This window comes from Phyllobates terribilis, unplaced genomic scaffold (assembly GCF_046119375.1).
Source record: "Phyllobates terribilis strain yellow unplaced genomic scaffold, ASM4611937v1 Scaffold_2__4_contigs__length_985480577, whole genome shotgun sequence".
Classification (NCBI taxonomy): domain Eukaryota; kingdom Metazoa; phylum Chordata; class Amphibia; order Anura; family Dendrobatidae; genus Phyllobates; species Phyllobates terribilis.
In genome coordinates this window covers 664977767-665000979 of record NW_027362762.1, presented here as the reverse complement: position 1 = coordinate 665000979, position 23213 = coordinate 664977767, and the positions used below count along the sequence as shown (strand labels likewise).

The 23213-nt window shown below is 38.8% G+C and overlaps 1 protein-coding gene across 2 annotated transcripts in view; it reads right to left on the bottom strand.

Annotated features, from left to right (window-relative positions):
• Nucleotides 1-1878: 1878 nt before the first annotated feature.
• Nucleotides 1879-23213, bottom strand: part of SLC6A17 (solute carrier family 6 member 17) — a 118534-nt gene continuing 97199 nt past the window's right edge. For both annotated transcript variants that reach the window (XM_073666841.1, XM_073666840.1), the window contains exons 9-12: nucleotides 19389-19581; nucleotides 16052-16211; nucleotides 13256-13418; nucleotides 1879-11619 (exon numbers count right to left, since the gene is read on the bottom strand). In XM_073666841.1, the coding sequence (XP_073522942.1) occupies nucleotides 11251-11619; nucleotides 13256-13418; nucleotides 16052-16211; nucleotides 19389-19581 (885 nt within the window). In that variant the 3' untranslated portion in view covers nucleotides 1879-11250. The remainder of the gene's footprint in view (nucleotides 11620-13255; nucleotides 13419-16051; nucleotides 16212-19388; nucleotides 19582-23213) is intronic.

The following is a 23213-nucleotide window of genomic DNA, read 5'->3' as shown; positions in this document are numbered from 1 at the left end:
GCAAAAGGTGGCTACTTTGAAGAACCTAGAATATAAGACATATTTTCAGTTGTTTCACACTTTTTTGTTAAGTATATAATTCCACATGTGTTAATTCATAGTTTTGATGCCTTCGGTGTGAATGTACAATTTTCATAGCCATGAAAATACAGAAAAATCTTTAAATGAGGTGTGTCCAAACTTTTGGTCTGTACTATATATATATATATATATATATATATATATATATATATATATATATATATATACGGATCATAATAGCATAGTATGCTGAGCTTTTTTATGTTTGAAAAAAAAGACTTCTTTTTTAACATTGTCTATGAAAAATATGTGCAAACATACTGAGCTGGCATATTTTATCCCCTTCACCCGAAGCCTGTTTTCACCATCCTGACCGGGCCAATTTTTTCAAATCTGAACAGTCACTTCATGAGGTAATAATTCTGGAACACTTTAACGGATCCCACTGAGACTGCTTGCTTGTGACATATTATGCTTCATGATAGTGGTAAAATTAGTTTGATACAATTTGAGTTTATTTGTGAAAATATCGGAAATTTGGCGAAAGTTTTGAAAATTTTGCAATTTTCAAAACTTTTAATTTTTTTGGGCCTTAAACCAGAGAGATATGTCGCACAAAATAGTTAATAAATAATATTTCCCACATGTCTACTTTACATCAGAACAATTTTTGAAACATCATTTTCTTTGTTAGGAAGTTAGAGGGGTTAAAAGTTGACCAGCGATTTCTCATTTTTGTAACAAAATTTACAAAACCATTTTTTTTTAGAGATCACATCACATTTGAAGTGACTTAGAGGGGCCTTTATGACAGAAAATACCCAAAAGTGTCACCATTCTAAAAACTGTACCCCTCAAAGTCCTCAAAAACACATTCAAGAAGTGTATTAAACCTTCATGTGCTTCATAGGAAGTCATTCTTTTACAAAAATTTTACTTTAGCCCCAATTTTTTTATTTTCACAAGGGAACATGGGAAAATGGACCATACAATTTGTTGTGCAATGTCTCCTGAGTACACCAATACCCCATATGTAGTGGAAAACTACTGTTTGGGCGCACGGCAGGGCTCAGAAGGGAATGAGTGCCAACTGACTTTTGGAACGCAACATTGGCTGAAGTAGATAGCGGACGCCATGTCACGTTTGGAGAGCCCCTGATGTGCCTAAACAGTGGAAACCCCCCACAAATGACACCATTTTGGAAACTAGACCCCTCAAGGAACTTATTTAGATGTGTGGTGAGCACCTTGAATCGACAGATGCTTCACAGAATTTTATATCGTTGAGCCACGAAAATGAAAAAATACATTACATACATATACGGCGCATGTCGGGAATGGGTTAAAGTGTCAGGTTTTTATATCTGTTTTATTTCCTCAAAAAGTAGTCACTTGACCTGCTAAGGCCTAGTTCCCATCAATATTGTGCTCTATGCTTGATCAATGGGATTGAGGTACAGAGAGAACAGAGAGAGGTACAGTCATTGTAGGTAGACACAAAAGCATGGTAGTCCAACTTAAAGGTGTACGCCTCGGTACACTCTTAATTGTATGGACCCTTCCTGAACTATTGTAAATCTCACATTTCAAATGGTGGCATAACGAAGTCTTCTTATTGGATTCCATCCACACTCAAATATGATTGTGGGCAGCATATAATTGGTATATATCTACTAACCACACCTAGCCTTTCTCTTAGCAGGAACTAAACAGCATCTGTTCAACAGATCACTAACTTCGAAATTAGTGCTTGCAGGAAGAACCCCCATAGTGGTGATCCCACCTGACCATATGTTATATGCACTACTGATAGACACAATATTAATCTACAAAGCAATAATGACTCGAAAGACACAATTCTTGTAAGAACAGAGTTTATTCCATGTACATGAGTACTGTATGATTTGTTACACACGTTGATGTCTACACTAAGAGAGCACTGGAGAACACTCGTAGACGTCATCTAGTACACACAATGAGCCAAGGTTGTATCTGACAACAGATACATGTAATATGCTTCATTAGGGAGTGATACAACATAATGTCAAATACACTCCTCAACGATCACAATATGTCTCAGCCACAAGATGCAGCTATTTCTCAGTGCAGGAGACTTGTTACTATATATATATACCACATTGGGTGTTAAGATTCTGCATAATATACATATACAGCATGAAGCAAATTTCCATCTTATTGAAACTGGGCCTGCCATTTCATTACATTGAAACCAGTGGCCTCTATTGCCAAGTTACAACTGAAAAAAACAGCCATTATTACAATAAATTCCACTTGTGGCTCGAAGGACTTGCCAATGACACCACATATATGGTTGGACATGTGCTAAGTCAGCATCCACAATATTCCTCACGTTATTAGAGGTAGGTAATATGTGACCAGCCGTAAATGATAAGAGTTGGAATACAGCATTTGGAGTGAAGACCGAGTCCATTGTTAAACATTATTATGATACAACACTCTCGTGTATATATATATATATATGTGCTTCTAATCTACAGAAATGACATATAAACAGTGTGCTTCCATTGTGCTAAGGATTAAATATTGTGCATTCGTTACAATTTTTCTCGGGTATATACTTGCCTATATTAATCTCGAAGACATAAACTATGAAATTATTGCTAATGCGCCACTTCAGTCCAGTTCTTCTAGGCACCATTTCATATCAATAGTTTTATTTATGGTGGATTTTTTAGGGTTCTGCAGATTGTGGCTGGTATGACTATGCTAGTCTTCCCTTTTCTGCTACTAAACATTTATTGTTGTAATGTCATGTATCCATATACAGCAAGAAATAGCCACAATTAGCTATTACATTCGTTTACAAGACTCTATTGTGCAGTAAGTTGGTCATTCCAATGCCTGGCAGGTGAACACCATGGCCCCGATTTATCTTGCAGCCTTCTGGAGTAAAACAGCTTGAAGTATTCCAAAACTTTTCCTCAACTCATAATTGAGCAAAAATGCTATGACTTTTGGTGTTTTTATGCCAGCTCCGACTCGGTCAGCCAACTTTTTGAAAAGTGGTCAGAGAGGGGGGCTTAGCCAAGAATGGCCTACAAATTCATCATAATTTATGCCAAAAAGCAGAGTAAATTATAACAGATATATACTCCAGTCCCAAACTGGACATAATTTCCGCGCACTCTTCATCAAGACTGGCAAACAAAACACCGGTCTTGATGAATCGGGTCCATTGTCTCAATTCTTATGGCATTCATATAGTATATCTGCCATTGTGAATGGCATCCAAAGACCATGGATGCGGAGATCCTCCACAGCTGATATGTTGCAATGTCTGGGGCACAACATAGTGCCACAAGCAATGCAATCGAAATAGGTGACGTGACTAGCACTAAGTAAAGCCTATCTGATGTGAGATGAATCATCCATGAGAAATGTTACTTGGGAAATATTCTGCATTTATTATGCGGGGAATTCTTAATACTTGTACTATATAGGATATTAACCTTCTGCAATTACAATTATCCATTATCAGATAAGACAATGGGAACAATGAATAAAATGATACGATTGGAGATTTACAAAGCTGGTATATGTGTTCCCCATCTTTCAATGTCAGGCAGCTGCTTTTAATTTCCAGACTGAGAATGACAGATGACAAAAGACAGATCTGACAGGTTGCTATCTTCTACACCCATGCCGCCCATGTTGCTGTAAATAGAAGGCCCCTAATGGAAAGACGCATCAGTTCTTTGAAAGTGGAAATCAGTTGGAAGTGGGTAGTCACATTGAAAAAGCATTGATGATCCATCTGCAATATTAATGCCTTCGCTACTATTTATGCAACTCTCTTAATAGCTGAACGAAAACATAAAATAATCTTATAAATAGGATAACCCCAGTCTACTTGCAATCAATATTTTACCTCCATGTTACACACATGCATCTCTACAATGATGAAAGGTTCTTAAAGGGAAACTATCACCAGGTTCTTACCACCCCATCTGAGAACAGCATAATGTAAGGGCAGAGACCCTGATTCCAGCAATGTATCACTTACTGGGCTCCTTGATATCATTTTGATAAAATCACTGTTTTATCAGCTGCAGATCTAGCAGTTCACTGGCTATAGAGTTCTGTATAACCCCGCCCACCCCTGCCCATGTACCCCATACACAGAATGCTGCCAATAACAGAAGGGGGCGAGGTTATACAGAGCTCATGAATATGCTTGACTACCAGGCAGCAGGTTTACTAGTCCTCTACTGATAATCTCCTGCTGATAAAACAGTGACTTTATCAAAACTATACTAAGCAGCCCAGTAAGCGACACATCGCTGGAATCAGGGTCTCTGCTACCACATCATGCTGCTCTCAGATTAGGTGTCAAACACCTGGTGACAAATTCCCTTTAATTGCATCTTATCAATCTACTCTATTGCTCATTGGATAATATGTCAGAAAGTGGGAAGGGCTGTGTGCCTCATGTATGCTTCTACTGAAGTATCATTTTATGGGGAAAGGAAATCAAGAACATTTCTAAAATAAAATGAAAAACAAAACTATACTCACCTGCACAATCCAGTGTTAGAGCTCCTTTGGTCATCACCAGTCTTGATTTACTTTCCTGCAGTGTTGTACATATAATTACTGTCCCTAGTGGTGATGCCACGTATGACAAGACAAGAGACTGCTAAGGCCAGTGATTGGCTGCAACGGTCACGTGAATGTACATGACATCATCACTGCATGGAAGTAAACAAAGAACATAACAAGGATCGAAACTGTGGTGCTGGATTGGTAAATATTGAGGGGTTTTTGTAAATTTTCCTGCTTTGAACTCATTTTAAAATCCTGGACAACCCTTTAAAGGTATAGGGAAGGCAGAACATGGTCCACAAATGTTACTCATTATTAGCACAATATCACCAATTGTTGAATGCTATATTTCTCCTATTATTGCTCGACAACAGTTCCACTGTCTACCGTACTATCATCTAGTGATTAATTGTAACAGTACTTAATTATAATAATTGTTACTGCAGTATATAACAGTAACCATATGCGCAGCAGCCTAAAGTGCTGGTGAATCTAGTTTCTAAATAATCCTCAACTATAGGATCACTTATTTTCACATCTCAATCAGTAAAGTTAAACATTTTTCCACCTATTTTTTTTATTGCTATATGTTTTTTTTGTATCCTTTTATTTACAAAGCCAACGTCTTCCATTATGCTGTAATTATTGTGCCCAGCACCCAGTGTTTTATTCCGGTCGCCTATCTTACAGCTGGGCACAGTGGTGTTCCATAGAACATCTGGTGATTACAATGTGCTTTTTGTCAGGAACGATAACATCTCATCCAGTTTCCTTTGTGCTTTTCTTTTTTTTCATGTGCTATTTTAAACCTATATATATATTTAGGGCAGATTAGATATCGTCTGAGCTGCCCTCTGAGACTGATGAGGCATTATACTGAGCTCTAGCAATGCTTCTAATTGGCCCATTACATAGGACTGGCTTTCTCCCAGGCTATTAATTGCAGGAGTTTGCAGGAGATCAGGTGGCAAGGATGTGGCTGGGTATTATCTGTAATAAGGTTTGGAGCAGGCTTCATCCAATTGATATGTGCATTCCGCCTCTCTTTTGCTTCCAAAGAGGGATACATTCTACATGGCTCTAAATTATACAGGCACATAGATTATTCTACCCATAACACACAGTGTTAACTAGCCCTATTGCTAGCATTGAACTGTATACACATAGTAAATGACACAAGGCAACGAGCAGGTCTGTAGAAGCTACGGTCACATCCAACTTACTGGAAAAGTAAAGCTAATGTACAGTATACAGCAATATGTACAACGTATACACATTAATTCACAAGTTACTAGAGAGACAAAATTTACACAGACATGTACAATATAATATACAATGTAACAATATATATTATTCATTATACATTTAATTCAGAGTATGCAGTTATGTGAAGTCCTAGCGGCTTCATTATTAGAATAGGAAAATATTCTGTTTACAGATATTAACATTTGGTAACAATCTCGAGCAGGTTGAAGGTCAGATGTAAAGTGATTTCATCTGCCTGACCATAAAATAAATATATGCTATGTACGTACTGCAGGCAGTGGGTGGGATTCACAATGCACAGCTGCCTGGTGCTGCAGGTAACATCACAAGATCAAGTTGTACTAAAGAACAACAATACATAGTGGATTTTACAAAATATAGCCATACACTGACTCATAAGTTAGCACCTTTCAGCTATACTGACATGTCTGTTTTAGGAAATATTTGTTTTCCACATTTAAGAACTAAAAAAACAATTCTGCAGCATTCTCACTTTGAATTGTGACATCCCACTGCTATTCTTCCTATATGAATCATCTGATCTGACAACTTGGTGTTGATATTCCCTTTTGTCAGTATAGGGTGTCCTTACACATTGTAATCAATTCAGTGCTAATGGTGCTAGGCGCTCGTTTCATACGTCCGATATTCAAGGTCCAAATACAGACTGCCCATTCTAACCCAGCAGCCTCATCTATGTCTATCCTAACCCAGCAGCCTCATCTATGTCTATCCTAACCCAACAGCCTCATCTATGTCTATCCTAACCCAACAGCCTCATCTATGTCAATCCTAACCCAGCAGCCTCATCTATGTCTATCCTAACCCAGCGGCCTCATCTATGTCAATCCTAACCAAGTTGCCTCATCTATGTCTATCCTAACCCAACAACCTCATCTATGTCTATCCTAACCCAACAGCCTCATCTATGTCAATCCTAACCCAGCAGCCTCATCTATGTCAATCCTAACCCAGCAGCCTCATCTATGTCAATCCTAACCCAGCAGCCTCATCTATGTCTATCCTAACCCAGCAGCCTCATCTATGTCAATCCTAACCAAGTTGGCTCATCTATGTCTATCCTAACCCAACAACCTCATCTATGTCTATCCTAACCCAACAGCCTCATCTATGTCTATCCTAACCCAGCAGCCTCATCTTTGTCAATCCTAACCCAACAGCCTCATCTATGTCAATCCTAACCCAGCAGCCTCATCTATGTCTATCCTAACCCAGCAGCCTCATCTATGTCAATCCTAACCAAGTTGCCTCATCTATGTCTATCCTAACCCAACAACCTCATCTATGTCTATCCTAACCCAACAACCTCATCTATGTCTATCCTAACCCAACAGCCTCATCTATGTTTATCCTAACCCAACAGCGTAATCTATATCTATCCTAACCCAACAGCCTCATCTATGTCTATTCTAACCCAACAGCCTCATCTATGTCTATCCTAACCCAACAGCCTAATCTATATCTATCCTAATCCAGCAGCCTCATCTATGTCAATCCTAACTCAGCTGCCTCATCTATGTCTATCCTAAATCAACAGCCTCATCTATGTCTATCCTAACCCAACAGCTTCATCTATGTCTATCCTAATCCAATAGCCTTATCCATGTCTATCCTCACCCAACAGCCTCATCTATCATAACCCAACAGCCTCATCTATGTCTATCCTAGCCCAACAGCCTCATATGTCTATATTAATCCAACAGCCTCATTTATGTCTATCATAACTTAACAGCCTCATCTATGTCTATCCTAACCCAACAGCCTCATATATGTATATCCTAACCCAACAGCCTCATATATGTATATCCTAATCCAACAGCCTCATCTACATCTATTGTACCCAAATAGTCTCATGTATGTCTATCCTAACTAGTGATGAGACAGCATGCTCGTTACTCGAGCTTTTTGAACATGGTCGGGTGTTTTCTGAGTATCTGCTCGAATGTTATGTTTGAATCACTGTGTGTGCATGATTTGCGACTGTTTGAGAGCTTTAATACATGTGAGGAATGCCTGTTTCTTAGGCATTCCTCACATGTATTAAAGCTGTCAAACAGTCGCAAATCATGCATACACAGTGACTCAAACATAATATTCGAGCACGCTATAAATACTCGGCGAGCGGGTTAACAGAACACGTCCGCTCATCACTAATCCTAACCCAACAGCCTCATCTATGTCTTTCCTAACCAAACCGCCTCATTGCATTGAATCATTTTATTTAGGATAGACATATATGTCTATGAAGCTGTTGAACTCGGGTCATAAGACCCACAACCAGTCCAGAAAGGTTGGCCATGCGAAAACCGGGCCTAGACTGTACAAACACATCCTATTAACAAGAGGAATAGTAACACCCAATTGTTAATTTATTTATACATTTCCAGGAGGAATGCTAGTAGGATGACTCATTGCAGGATTATTAGATGCTTTAGAATCGTTAATTCTTGGGTTTTAATTAAAATTCACTAAAACATACATATCAGGAGAGCTCTCGGGTTATCTTTATAAGAAGAAACAAAAAGCACTGTAAATACTGATTTATCATACTTTCCATTCCACAGTGTGTAATTTATATGGGCAACCAAAAATGTAGGGACCCTGAGTTATAATATTTTCATCTAGTTAAAGTGCATATGTACAAGAAAGAAAAAAAGAACAAAAAGCTAGGAGACATTAACATATTTATTATGCAGGATATTTTTGATTTGTGCCAGCTCTGTTTTTATGCAAATTTGGTCTTTTAATAATAATGGTTTAGATAGAACTAATACCCCTGTTATGGTTGGGGTGGTGGTGCAAGGCACAGATATCATCCCTTTGATCATCACGTCATGCAGGACCTCAAGGTCTTCCACTAGGCATAACACAGTGTTTCAGTTTTAGCTGGAGAATTCCTTTAAAGTAAATTTTCATATGGAAATCATTACACAAATCCAAAAAAATATATTTTTTTTATTAAATCTGTGCACAAGTGTATGTACCGCAGTATGTGTGTGTGTTATTATACTCACATACAACCGCAATTTCTGGAATCCAGTGCCGTTCTGCTCTTCTTTTCAGTGACGTCAACGTTCTTTAGAATATCCACATCACTCTATGTTCTGTGTGTTAGCTGGAAGTCTCCTTTGCAATTTAAACATATGGAGCCTCATCCTGACACTTTATAGGCTTATATTGTAAAAGTTAATTCTGGGTCATGCAGAAAGCAGTGAGATTTGTGGAGTCTGAAGAGCAGTGATGACACTGAGAAGAGGAGCAGAGTGGTGCTGGATCCAGGACAAGGCGGTGGTAGGTAAGTATATACACACTACACTACATGCACATACATACATGCATACACAGGTTTAGTAAAAAAAAAAAACTTCATAGGAGTGCTTCTTTAAAGAATTTATCAGTGGATGATAATTGCAGATATGCTCTTCCTACTACTATGTGTAGAAGTAGTACAGCATACAGTGGCACATGGAGTGGCTATGGCTATGTAGTAAGTGCCACAGTACGGTCTACTGCACATTCAGTACACATGAGTCTTAAAGGAAAGAACGAAATTTTACAGATCCAAACTAAAAACTTTAAAATCATAGAAAAAAAAAAGTTTTTCATCAGTGTGCCAGACCAGATTTTCCTAAATTTTTGTCCATTTTTACCAATGTGGCACCCGTTTTCTTATATACACTCCTCAGCATTGAAATTGCAACACCAAAAAGGAAAAGTCAAATTTTGAAAATTACAGGATCAATAGACATGGTAATGATGAAAAAATGGAAATAATATTTTCAAAACATTTCAATTTATTCAGTATCACACATGAGCATCGCATCCAGAAATACACGCACTTATGCACCTCGGTATGTTATCAATGAGGTTATTAATGGTTGTCTGAGGAAAGTTCTGCCACGCTGAATGCACTTGGGCAGCAAATCATCAAGATCTGTTTTTTCAACACAATAACATCAGACTACATATTGCTGGTATTACTGTGAGCAGCCTGTGTGGCCTAAACTTGCCACTATGGCCTGCAACGTCTCCAGACTTGCCTCCCATTGAGCACATTTTGTAAGTTGTTGGTCAGCAACTGCAAAAGGAGCTGCCAGCAGCAGATCTTGATGACTTGAGAGCCAAGTGCATTGAACATGGAAGAACATCCCTCAGACAACCATTAGTAGCCTTTTTAATAACAGCCAAGGAGTGTGAGTGTATTTCTGTATGTTTCCATTTTTTCATCATGTACATATCATTAACATGTCTATAGGTCCTGTTTCCATAATTCCATGACTTTTCCTTCTTGGTGTTGCAATTTTAATACTGAGGATTGTATATATACATTTTTCAAGCTTCTACTCATTAAACAGTAAAAAATGGACAGCACTTGGACATACAAATGCCATTCGAATGCTATTCATTCTTTAATGTGCTCTTAGGCGAGTTTGAACAATGAATGCCTTAATATGCAGCTATACACCTCTGTAGTCTCTGCTATGTGCATGAGGCATTATAGTAATTACCCACATGCATCACCTTTTAAAATATGAAAATATTAAACTAAATAGTGCTTTAATCTTCCTTTGTAACATACTTATTAGAATCTAGTTTGTGAGCCCCAATAGGGACAGTGATGACAATGTCTGTAAAGCACTATGGAATATGATGGCGCTATATAAGAAAAACATAATAATAAATAAAATATATACACTTTGTAATCTGTGCGTTTAGGGTTATAGACTTAATTTTAAAGAGGAAGCATCAGGAATCTGAACTATTAAATTTAACAATAAATACTAAAAATAAATAGGAATTTAATTGTTTCATTTCGCGACCTATGGCTGGAATTTTGAAAACTTCTTAAAAACGATTCGCTCCAAAGTATAAAAAAAATAATAGTTATCTTTTCATATTGTATTATTCAGACTTAAATAGATTCTATATTGGTTGTGCTAATAAATTATGCGGGTTATCTGCATCCGTGCGTGTGCTTGGTAGCCATGTGCAATCGCTTCCAAAAATATAACTGATGGGTTGATTATGTATCATACCTGTGTAATAACGTAAAGTATGCAGTGCTGTACACTCTCTAGCTTTTCAGATGTGTCTATATTTGTGGGTGGATGGATAAATTCACAAAACAGAAGCAAATTATGCCTGAAGTCCATGATTTGGAGAACACTGCAGTACGGATGACATTTTCTGATGTAGTGGAGATGCGTTGGGATGAAACATCCTCATCTGCTTTTGGACACAAGCAATCCATTGCTCTGTCTGGCTTTTGCAGGGAAGTGTTTTAGAAAGTGCTATAATTTACAAAACATAATGTTTAATTGCATTTGACAATATGGTAGGATAAGCCATAGAGTAGGATCACGATTCTGATTCCGGAGTGGTTGCCATTAGATATCCACTTCCATACCGCCCATTTGATCCTCCGCCCAAATCCAAAGGAGAAGCATTTTCCGGGCCCAAGTATGTGCGGTGGGACGGCATTGGCGATGGGGTCTCACTAGGCACTTTACTCAAGATAAAGCGAGTTTCATCATTATCTTCTAAATTCGAGATATCCTTCATCATACGGCCTTTCTTGTATGACACAGATAATCTGTTGGAGCCATCGGGTATTAATTGAAATTGCCAAAGAATGAATATAAGAGGCACTGGTAGGATTGCTAGTATTATAAGACAAATAAGTAATGACAGAGCCCATGTAGGATACAAAAGATATTGTTCCGCAGCCTGAAAAAGAAAAATGGCATTGTGATATTAAACCCCAGAGACAATTCACAGACATAAAAAAGAATTGGAAAAACCTGTCTTTACAACCAGACATCCACTGACTCAAGAGGCAGCAATTATTCCTACATGCGACTCCAGCCAAAAATCTAAATGTGACCTAATCCTGTGCAGTGACTATCTGCAATCTCTCCGGCTCTTGCCTTTTGTTCTGAGGCAGTAACATTATTGTATATTGTAGGACAAACGAATAGACTGGTGTAAAAAAAGGCATAAAAGTCACACTGAGGGAGAGGGAGAACTGTGATGAAATCTTAGAACAAAGCTAACCCTATAAACAATGAACAGCAAGTAGTAAATGATATGCAAAAATTACTGTTAAAATCTAGCTTTTTTTGCACAATACCAGAGTAAGGAAACAAGGTGCAGCTTTTGCTATTGAAAGCTCAGCCTGACTTTGCATCATGTAATACTAAATTTCTTTAGGTAAGCATATATGTAGCATAATATATATGGCACAGGTTTCAGAACCAAGAATGCAACAATAAACTGATTGCTGGGCCACCTTTACTAGAAAAAGGGCTATCGTAGTAAGAAATCCTCTTTAGAGAATGCTAAACCTAAAAAATATATAAATTAATTTACTTTTCTTATATTCCTGATACAAACGGTCTGGAAGGAACCCTCCAAAGAACATTGGACATAATGTATTTTGCAGTTGCTCTGTTCCATTATTAGCCGAAAAATGGCTTTACTACAAGGTCAGGTTTGTTTATATTTGTGTCCCAATGCAGAGAGGGCAAAAGCGGGGAGGATCCTGCTGCAGATAGTAGTCTCACTGCCAGACCTAGCCAGTATTGTGTGGAAGAGGGCAGAAAACATGGCTGATCTACAGGATTTACTTTATATATTTTTCAGTTTTAACTCTAATTATGAGAACACAAAGGATCAGCTAAATAATTAGATCAGTGGAGGAATTACTGGGATATTCATTATTGTAGATTTTCAATGTGTACTGCTCCTCTAAATTGTCTTTTTGCAGCTGCAGCTGCTGGAAGCCTACTACATACAGCCTACATATGACTACATTTAAGCCTCAGCCAGGTGGATGTAATGTTCACTATGATTTCATTACTTCAGGTCATAAAACCCGTGGTTGGGCCTGGACTTGCGGTGGTGATATGGATGTTAAAAAGCACCTGCATTATGCTGGTCTACATAAGGTCTTACAAAGCTCAAATTCATGTCAATAATAACTGCATAAATTTGTATGTAATGAGGTTCACCTTGTGATGGCTACAGTCAATGGTCGGGGGCACAAACCCTTCCCTACTACAAATGTCTACTTCCATCATATAGCTATCCAGGCCCCCTACCATTGATTGGCTGATTTCAGCCAATGCAGTGTAGTCAGAAAGCTGTCAATCAATGTACAGGGAGAGTTTTACAGAACTCATCACTGAGAAGACTAGCAGATCTGCAGCAGTAAAACAGTGATTTCTTGATACCCTCCAGACTACAGTATGTCCTTATCTCTATTGCCCCTTGTTTTTATCCTTCTTTATTTTATTTTGTAATAACAAAGCACTAATCCAAAAACTGAAACCCACAATATGTGCGGTGGGTACACTCTACTTACCAGTTCTTTGATCCAAGCACTGTATCCAGGTGGACTGAAAGCTAGTTGAATTACACTAGCCGACAGCAAAAGCGCCATAAAAATTGGGGAAACATACTTCCATGAATAAAAGTAGTAGCTGTATGGACGGAATCCAAGCATCTCCGTGAGCTCCTGCATAAATCTGAAAATGCAGAAAGAGAAATTGTATGATCCAGCAGAGTACGTCCGTCTCACTGCGGAGCAAAACATATAAAGGTAACACAAAATACAATACATAATGAACATAAGGTTTGCACAGGGTGATTTTAGGTTTAGGTGGTTTAATGGATTTTGAACAGGAAACAAGTAAATGTACTTTAGAAAAAACTACTGCAGAGGAAAACCTGTGGTCTGTGATGCTCTTCTGAACGATCCCTACCTATAGATGTACTAAAATACTGTAAGACAAGGCTATGATAACACAGAATAATCCTTCTTCTACAAAGGATGAATAGTCAATGTTTTTTGTTTTTTTTCTGAATTGATCATAGATATCAGTGCAGATACATACGAGTGCCTGCTGTTAGATTCTCAGTGTATTTTACATGCCAGAAAGAAGATTAATGAAGAGAAGTAGCACACAGCTGTCACTGGTGTGACACAGCAATGTGTGGCTGACACTGTTATGGGAGCCCGGAAGGGCTGCAAAAATGTTAAAGTGAATCTTTCACCAGGTTTTTGTTTTCACCTAAGAGCAGCACAAAGTTGGGCCAGAAACCCTGATCCTGAACACAGGCTAATTGCTATAGTTTGCTATTGGGCTTCTTGCTCCAGTTCAATTCATGTAGTTTTATCTGCTGCAGATCTGCTAGTCCTCTCAGTGGTAAGCATCTGCTATATAGTCCTTGATTGTCATGAGATCTAGCTATGCAGGCCCCCCACTACTGATTTGAAGACTTCTGTGCATGCACAGTGTAGACCGAAAGCTGTCAATCAGTGGTGCAGGGAGGGTTTGATAAAGCTCATCACTGAGAAGACTAGCAGATCTACAGCAGATAAAACTGTGCTTTTTTGAAAAAAGCATTAACTTGACAATAGATTTCCTTTAGCAACTTAAAGAAACATTGCAGGCAAAACCGTTTTACGCCTAATCAAGTTTTTCTACATACAAAATAAAAATATTCCCATGATACTGGCCTGGCCATAGACAAATGGTATTTCTTTTGACTTATGGCAAATAAATGGGACCCTCAGGTAACACTGAGTGAAAGTGTTCCCAGAGCACTAGACAAATATATTGAAAAAAAAATACAAGGGGCCTTACCCAGGAAGTCCTTTTTAACAGTATTTCCATCTGAGATATTTATGGTTGCTCTCTCCATTGTAGTAAATGGGAGTTGCAAAATGTTAAGGTATGTCTGTTTCCAAAAGTCAAGCTGACCCATCAGACATTTATGGCATATAGTTATATGATTTCCTGGGAAACCAATTTAAATTTTATTGCAGTTCTAAGAAACCTCACAAATTTTAATTGTACAACCCAACAATGCATCCCTTGAACCCTCTGCACCCCTTCTTCCGCTTTATGCCCTAGAAAGGTGATCAAGATTCTAGATTGCTATGGGTACTGCAATAATTTTCCTTTTCAATAGTTTTAAAAAACAATCCATATAGCTAACTACAGGTAGAGAACCAAAAATAAATATTTAATACAAGATTGACACAGTTAAATGGAGACAGAGGACACAACACATGGTTGGATTCGTCTTGAAGACAGTTCTGTAAATTCACTAATGGCTATTCATGTTATTTAGCACTGACACACAAGTCCTTTATATACGTATGTCAATATGGATTTATGTCAATCTCAATTTATGTCTTGAAGGGATTTTCTAGGACTAAGAAACTGATGACCGATCCTTAAGACATCAACTTCAGGTCGGTGGAGGTCTGACTCCCAGGACCTCCATCAAGCAGCTATTAGCAGGTCCTGCCATGGGTGGAGACAATTAATGCATGAAGCTGTTGAATTCTGCTCTCTAAACTATGTAGATGCTGTTCTCAGGTACTGCAGCTCAGCACCTATAGAAGTTAAAGGGAACCTGTCACAAATTTTTCCCCCCTCCAAACCATTCTTATTATTGTGTAGGTCTCTAAAAGATAAGACAGTTAATTCCTTTATGACCCCAAATTGCCTCTCGAGCAGCTAGAAAAAACTTCCTGAAGTTGTGTCTGGAAGTGCATTGTGGCGTGGCGATGCACTTTTAGCTTCTCAGCTTTCTACCTATCAGCACCCTCCCCTGGCTGATTGACAGGCAAGTGGCCACGTACCAGAACAAAACAACCTGTCAATCATCCAGGGGAGGTTGCTGCTAAGTAACAAATACAGCGTGATGGCAATAAATTCGAAGTGCATTGCCACGCCCCAATGCACTTCCAGACACAGCTTTAAATCTGGAGCAGTGCTTTGGGGCCATAAGGGGATCGCCTGACTTATCTTTGAAAGGGCTACACAATCATATTAATGATTGGTTGGGGGTGTTTAAAAGTTTTTGACAGGTTCCCTTCATTAATATCTCAGTTCTGGACAATCCCCGCAATTACAATGCCATAATAGGAAAGATGATTTGGGCATTGTTTTTTTAGCTTTCATGCTGAAACCCAATAATGTATCTAGCATAGACAGTGCTAAGTACAATCCATTATTCCTCTTGCACACACTTCTGCTTTGTTGCTTTTGTATGTGTGTGATCATAAAGAACCGACTTGAAGAGAGAAGGTTCAGGATGGAAGGGATGGGGGGGGGTCTGAAACATGGAGTGGGAGAATTCTTACTTCTTTGTGCCATACACCCAAGCTACAGCAATGTTTTCCAGGATGACCACAATGGTGAGTGGTAGCGTGGCAGAGTAATCATCAAACATGGTGACGAAATAATTCCCAGAGCGCTGAACAAAGATCAAGCCCAGCAGGAAGGCGATGATGCAACAGCTAACTACAAGTATTAGCAGAAAGAAAAATTATACAGTGAAATGATGTGCATGGGACATGAATGTAATAGTATCGACATGCAAGTCATACATGCAACCCACAGCGGATCGGGACAGTTCAGCTGTCAGCAGAACTTCCACATTCAGGATCCACATGGTTTTGCTGTAAAAGTTCAATCAATTGAGTCTAACATTCATAAACATGCTAAGCCAAAGGTCTGCGCTCCACAGACTGATGCATAGAAATAATCCTCTCGATAGTGGAGAAGCTATGCCATGGCTAAATACACCAGCAGATGAACTGAAACTCTGGATCGTATGACTGGAAATCTCCATTATCAATAATGTGCATCAGGAGTCATAAATGGTAATGATTTTGTCCCTCCTCGGTGACATATATACATTGTATGGTCTGGTTGGTGAACATGCTTATATGGTAGTCACACAGGCATTGTAACTTTACACATATCTGTATGACATAAGGTACAGTAGGTGTTCATCACCTCCCATTTGTACTGGTTCATCTCTACTGGTTGTCTAGTGTTGTCATTGTTAATACGAGTCTGCATAGCTGTAATTCTACCACACAGGGAAGGAATAAAAAATCTAGAAAAGAATACATCAACACAATATTTGATATTGTCAAAGTATATTTAAGTGCCTAAGGACAAAACATTACCATTTACAATAGGAGCAAATATGCAGATATCTCAGAGCTACGAAAATCCTATAAATGCAAGTGGGAATGGTTTATAAGTCTAAAGGACTGGAAACCTTTATGTTCAACAAAATATCGACTACTGCAATTAAAACCATATAATAACCCAAACAGAACCTCTTTTTGCTTTCCATGAGCATCTATTAAAATTTGTTATTCCTAGGGTGTAAATGTGAAGGCATTGTTTGATAGGATACTCTTAGTGCATGGACACAGTTTTTGGAGTGGAAGCTGAGCAGAAACGCCTAGTTTTTGAGGAGGGTTTGAAGAGTTTCCGCTCAGTTTCTACTCCAAAATCTCTTTAAAAAACTTCAGTGTGAGCATACACTTAGTCTTAGAAGGAATTAGATGCTCTAGACATGTGACAAGAAACCTATTTAAACATATCTATGTGGGTGTTCTTAGTAGGGGATGGCCAAGGAAAATAAATGTTCATCTTCCAAGCTCCGAGACGTAAAACAACGACTCCAGCATGCATCCAGGAGACCGCCGGAGCAATCTCTCAAAAACAGGGAGCAAGGGAGCATTTAGTGAGGAGAGCATGGGATACTTTACTGTTGGGAAATGGCCATCGGATCAGACCCTAGGCATTTAGGCATGTGGCAGATTAAACATCATGTACCAAAAAGATTATTCCAGAAATTAATGTAATTTGTTAACACTGTGTCCACTGGAGTAATAATGATTCTGTCCATTCGAGATAAATATTCAAGATTTCATTTATAACAGATCATGTTTGGAAGTTTAATGATTTCGTTTCATCAAAAATGGGCCAAATCATCTGCAGCTTGATTAAACCAGACCATCAAAAAATGTTCTACTGAGAATGACAGAGATTGTGACCTCCTTCTGTCTATAAAGGAATCTATCAGAGTAATTCACCCCCCAAACTATATGTCCATGTAGCGCTTTCAAAGACAAGTCCAGCAATACCTTTACATGGTCAGTCAGTTCCTCCATTACTGGGAAATCAGTGTATGAAGTGATATGAAAATGAGGCTGAAAGGCTATTTGTAGATCTGAAGCCTCTGTCACTCCAGCTCTATTCCCTGCTCAGCACCGCCTCCTCTTGACTGAATGACAGCCTGCATGATGTGTTATTTCATAGAAGGAGTCAGTCAAGCAGGAGGAGGCGGGGAATAGAGATGGAGAGACAAAAACTTCAGATCCACTATAGTCCTATAGCCTCATTTGTATATCAATCAAACGCTGATTTCTCAGTAATGGAGGAACAGACTGACCATGTAAATGTATTGCTGGACTTGTCTTTGAAAGAGCTACATGCATATAAATAGTGTGAAGGATGAAATCTTCCTGACAGATTCCCTTCAAAGCTAATCTATCAGCAGGAGTTTTTGCTATTTAATCTGAGAGCAGCATAATATAGAGTAAGAGAGCCTGATTCCAGGGATATACTAGGCAGTGTGTTATAGTTTCAATACAATCAGAGTTTTATCAGCAAGAGATTATCACTTCCTGACTAGGTAACATATGCATACTAGTCCAGCTAATCTGTGTAACCCCACCCTCACCACTGATTGGCAGTTTGCTGATAATGTACGTTATACACAGAAAACTGCCAATCATGGGTGTGGGCGGGTTATACACAGCTCATCATTCTACCACTGCTACATCTACAACAGAGAAAACAGGGATTCTATTAAAACTACACTAAGCAGTCCAGTCCATCGCTGGAATCAGGCTCTCTTACCCTATACTATGCTTATCTCTTATTACATAACAAAATCTGCTGACAGATTTCCTTTAAACCATAAGGACCACCATGCTACTCAGCCAGTACTTTGTAGTACTTACTGCACAGGCCATTTGTAGCACAGCAGAGCACAGACAATGGAACCTGACGGGAATTATGTTAGGAAGCTTTGCACACTTTGTTTTAGCAATCATAGTGGTCTCTAGATAGTCCCCAATGATGTCAGACAGCTGGAGAATAGCCTTAAAGTGTTGCCCAGCCAAATATAAAATTCAATTTCTGCGTTGGTCCCAATATAAGAGAGCTTCCTTCCCGTTCCTTATGTCAGCACACTACCAGTGATGTGTATGAAGGGGGCTGGCTGTCTTCCACATTTCAATAGCTAAGCCAGCCCCCTTCTCAGTCTATGCATCAGCTATGGTGGAGAAGAGGGCTAGCTTGGATATTGAAATGAGGCAGACAGAAGCCCCCTTCATACACATTACTGGTCACATGAGGACACAGCCAGTGGAGTGTAAGTTTTCATCTATGTTTGGGCCAAAGTTCAATTTATTTCAGTTCAGAACACATCTAAACTACTTTTATTTGGCTCCGACCCATTTCCATTCCATTTCCAATAAGACTCTTATGCAATTTTTTATAGCAACTTGTACATCTACAACAAACCTTTATATATTTTACACACGATTATTATAGGATCACTTTCCATGCACAGATACAGCAAAAAGAAGCCGACTTAATGTCACTTACCGGTCAGAACTTCTTTTCGTACTTTAAATGTGTCAATAATAGGAGTGGTAATACCAGACATTGTGCCAATCATACTTCCTAGACCAAGATTAATCAGCATAAAGAAAAACATGACGGACCAAAAAGGAGAAGCTGGAAAGTGGGTCATGGCTTCAGTAAATGCAATAAATGCCAATCCGGTTCCTTGTACTGCCTGCAAACAAGTAAAATCAACATTCACATTACTCAAAGTGCACATTCCCTATTGGCAAAACATTCATTTATGGAAGATCCTATTAGACCTTTTTATAATTGTCACCTTTTCTCAAAAAACTACAGACCAAAGATTCAAAGGAGTATGGTTTTGTGGTGTGTCTTAAAGGAAATCTGTCACCAGGTTTTCGCTGCCCCATCTGAGAACAGCATAATGTAGAGACAGGGACACTGATTCCAGTGATGAATGCAAATGTAAATCCAGCGGATGTCTTGAGGTTAAGAGTTAATTTTATTCAAGTAAAAGTATATCGACAGTACAGACCAGTAGCAGTGTAATTGTATTGAATAGATGCCTTTGCCTTGTTTTGTACATAAAGTGTTTTCTATGGACTCTGTCTTTGAATAATCTCATATTCCACACAAGTGTTGGTACTAATTACTTGCTCCACTGTGATTCGTCCCTTTTTAACATGTGATAACCACATTTCTTCTATATATACTTTTCATTTTAAATTGCAGTAGGTAACCATGAGTAAGACCTAATAGGTCAAAACGCGTAGGTTTGCACTACTGCTGGTCTGTACTGCCGATATGCTTTTTACATTACCTTGAATAACATGAACTTTTAACCGCAAGACATCCGCTGGATTTACATTTGCATTACTCCATGGATTTCAAGCCCGGTCACAGGCTTTCCGTGTGGATGACCAGCTGTGTCCTGTCTTCACTCCACCGGTGAGCTGACCTTCCCTCTCCCTCTCCCTGCTGCTTGTCTGATTCCAGTGATGTGTCACTTACTAGGATAAAATCACTGGTTTTTCTGTTGCACATCTACCGGTTCTCAGAATGCTGAGCACTGTATAACCCACCCACACCACTGATTGGAGGTTTTCTGTTTACACTGTGCATAGACAGAAAGCTGCCAATCAGTGGTGGGGGCGAAGTTATACAGAGCTCATGAATATGGAGGACTACATGGCAGCAGGTTTACTAGTCCTGTAGTGATAATCTCCTACTGATAAAATCGTGATTGTATAAAAATTACACTAAGCAGCCCAGTAAGTAACACATCACCGGAATCAGTGTTTCTGATTCTACATTATGCTGCTCTCAGATTAGGTGGCAAAAACCTTATGACGGATTCCCTTTACCATAAAGTGGAATTGCCACCTAGATCAGAGGACTATTTATTTCTTGATTACAAGTGACTGTTTGGTATAACAGTCACTTATAATCTTAGGGATAAAATAGATATTTAACGCTAAAATTGTGTTTTTAGCTAGGTGGTAAACTAATATCTCTCACAATACTGCCCCGCATAGTGGCAACACTGTGTCAGTCTAAGAGTATGCTCTTGCTATCGAAGCCTGACCAGTTGACCATCTTCACTATTCTACTGACAGCGTATTCTGTCACTGTCCCCGTAAGATGTCTTTATAAGGAAGCTGTCAGTAAATTTTTATACCCTTCATTAACAGCAAATTCATCATACTAACTTGGCTTAGGACACTAAACATGCTGCTATCAAAACTTTAATATGTCACTATGCATAAAAAGAAGTTTACATACAAAAGGAAAAAGTGTGGAAATTATCCGACAAAATCATGAGCATGTACAGACCACCACCTAAGTGTACAGCTCGCTTTATATATGAATGTTATGGATGTAAACTTCTCTTTTACATAGTGCCCTAATAGAGTTTTGAGAGTGGCATATGTAGTACCCTAAACCCAAGCGGTACAAGACATACTGTTAATTAAGGGCGCACAAATCTAATGGTAAGTTCCCTTCTGGACACTTCACTAGGAGGCTGCATCACAGTTTTCATCATTTTTTCCACAACAAATAGTGCAGTGTGCAGCCATATTTTTTCTGTGAAAATGCCAGCTACCATGCCCGAACCAATTGCCCCCTTATATAGCCAATAGGGTCTGTTGGGTGCGACTCGTTTCCGACATGCACACAGTCCGGCACTTTTGTAATTTTCATATTTCTGTCCATACGATAGACGAGAAATAGAAAAATAATGTGATCGTTATCTTTGTATATAATGTGACCTAACATTTATCTCAGCTAAGGCCATGCACTGCGGGTGAAATAAGTATTGAACATGTCACCAAGTAAATATATTTCTAAAGGTGCTCTTGACATGAAATTCTCACCAGATGTTGGTAACAACCCATCCAATCCACACAGGCAAAGAAATCCAACCATAGATGTCCATAAATTATGTGTAATAATGACAAATGACACAGGGAAAAAATATTGAACATGCTTACTGAAATTTATATAATCCTTTGTACAAAAGCCTTTGCTGGTGATGACAGCTTCAAGACGCCTCCTGTATAGAGAAACTAGTCGCATGCATTGCTCAGGTGTGATTTTGGCTCATTCTTCCACATAAACACTCTTTAAATCCTGAAGGTTCCGTGAGCTTCTTCTATGAACTCTGAGCTTCATTTCTTTACATATATTTTCTATTGGATTCAGGTCAGGAGATTGGCTGGGCCATTCTAGCAGCTTTGTTTTCTTTCTCTGAAACCAATTGAGAGTTTCCTTGGCTGTGTTTTTGGGATCATTGTCTAACTGAAATGTCCACTCTCGTTTCATCTTCATCATCCTGGCAAATGTCTCGGTACATTTGTCCATTCATCATTCCTTCAATTATATGTCATATGCTGATAAACTGCCCCACATCATGACATTCCCACCTACAAACTTCACTGTTAGCATGGTGTTTTTGAGGTGAAATGCAGGGCCTTTTAGCCTCCAAGCATGGTGTGTATTATGGCATCTAAAGAGTTCAATTTTGGTCTCATCTGACCAGACTATATTCTCCCAGTATTTCATAAACTTATCTAAATGTTGTTGAACAAATGTTAAACATGCATGAACTTGCTTTTTGCTCAGCAATGGAGTCTTGCGTGGTGAGCGTGCATACAGGCCATGGAGGTTAAGTGCATTACTTATTGTTTTCTTTGAAACAATTGTACCTGGTGATTCCAGGTCTTTCTGTAGCTCTCAACAGGTGGTCCTTGGCTCTTGAACAACTCTTCTGATAATTCTTTTCACTCCTCTGTCTGAAATCTTGTGGGGAGCACCTGGTCAAGGACGGTTTATGGTGAAATGATGTTCTTTCCATTTCCGGATTATGGCCTCAACAGTGCTCACTGAAACCTTCAGTAGTTTAGGAATTCTTCTGTCAATGCCATCAGTATGTTTTTCAGCAATAAGGTTACAAAGGTCTTGAGAGAGCTCACTGGTTTTACTCATCATGAGATGTTTCATCTGTGGCACCTTGGTAATCAGACACATTTTTATAGGCCATCAGTTGCATCAGCTGATATTATTTTTCACTAAGTGGCAGGTTTGCTTTGTAATTACTGATAGATTTCAGCCGGTGTCATTACTTTCCATGGCTTTTTGCTCCTGTCTTTCTTGATGTGTTCAATAGTTTTTCCCTGTGTCATTTCTCAATATTACACATAACTTAATGTATGGATATCTATGGTTTAATTTCTTTGGCTGTGTGGATTGGATGGGTTGTTGCCGACATCTGGTGAGAATTTCATGTTAATAGCACTTTAAGAAATATATTTACTTAGAAAATTGGTGACATGTTCAATACTT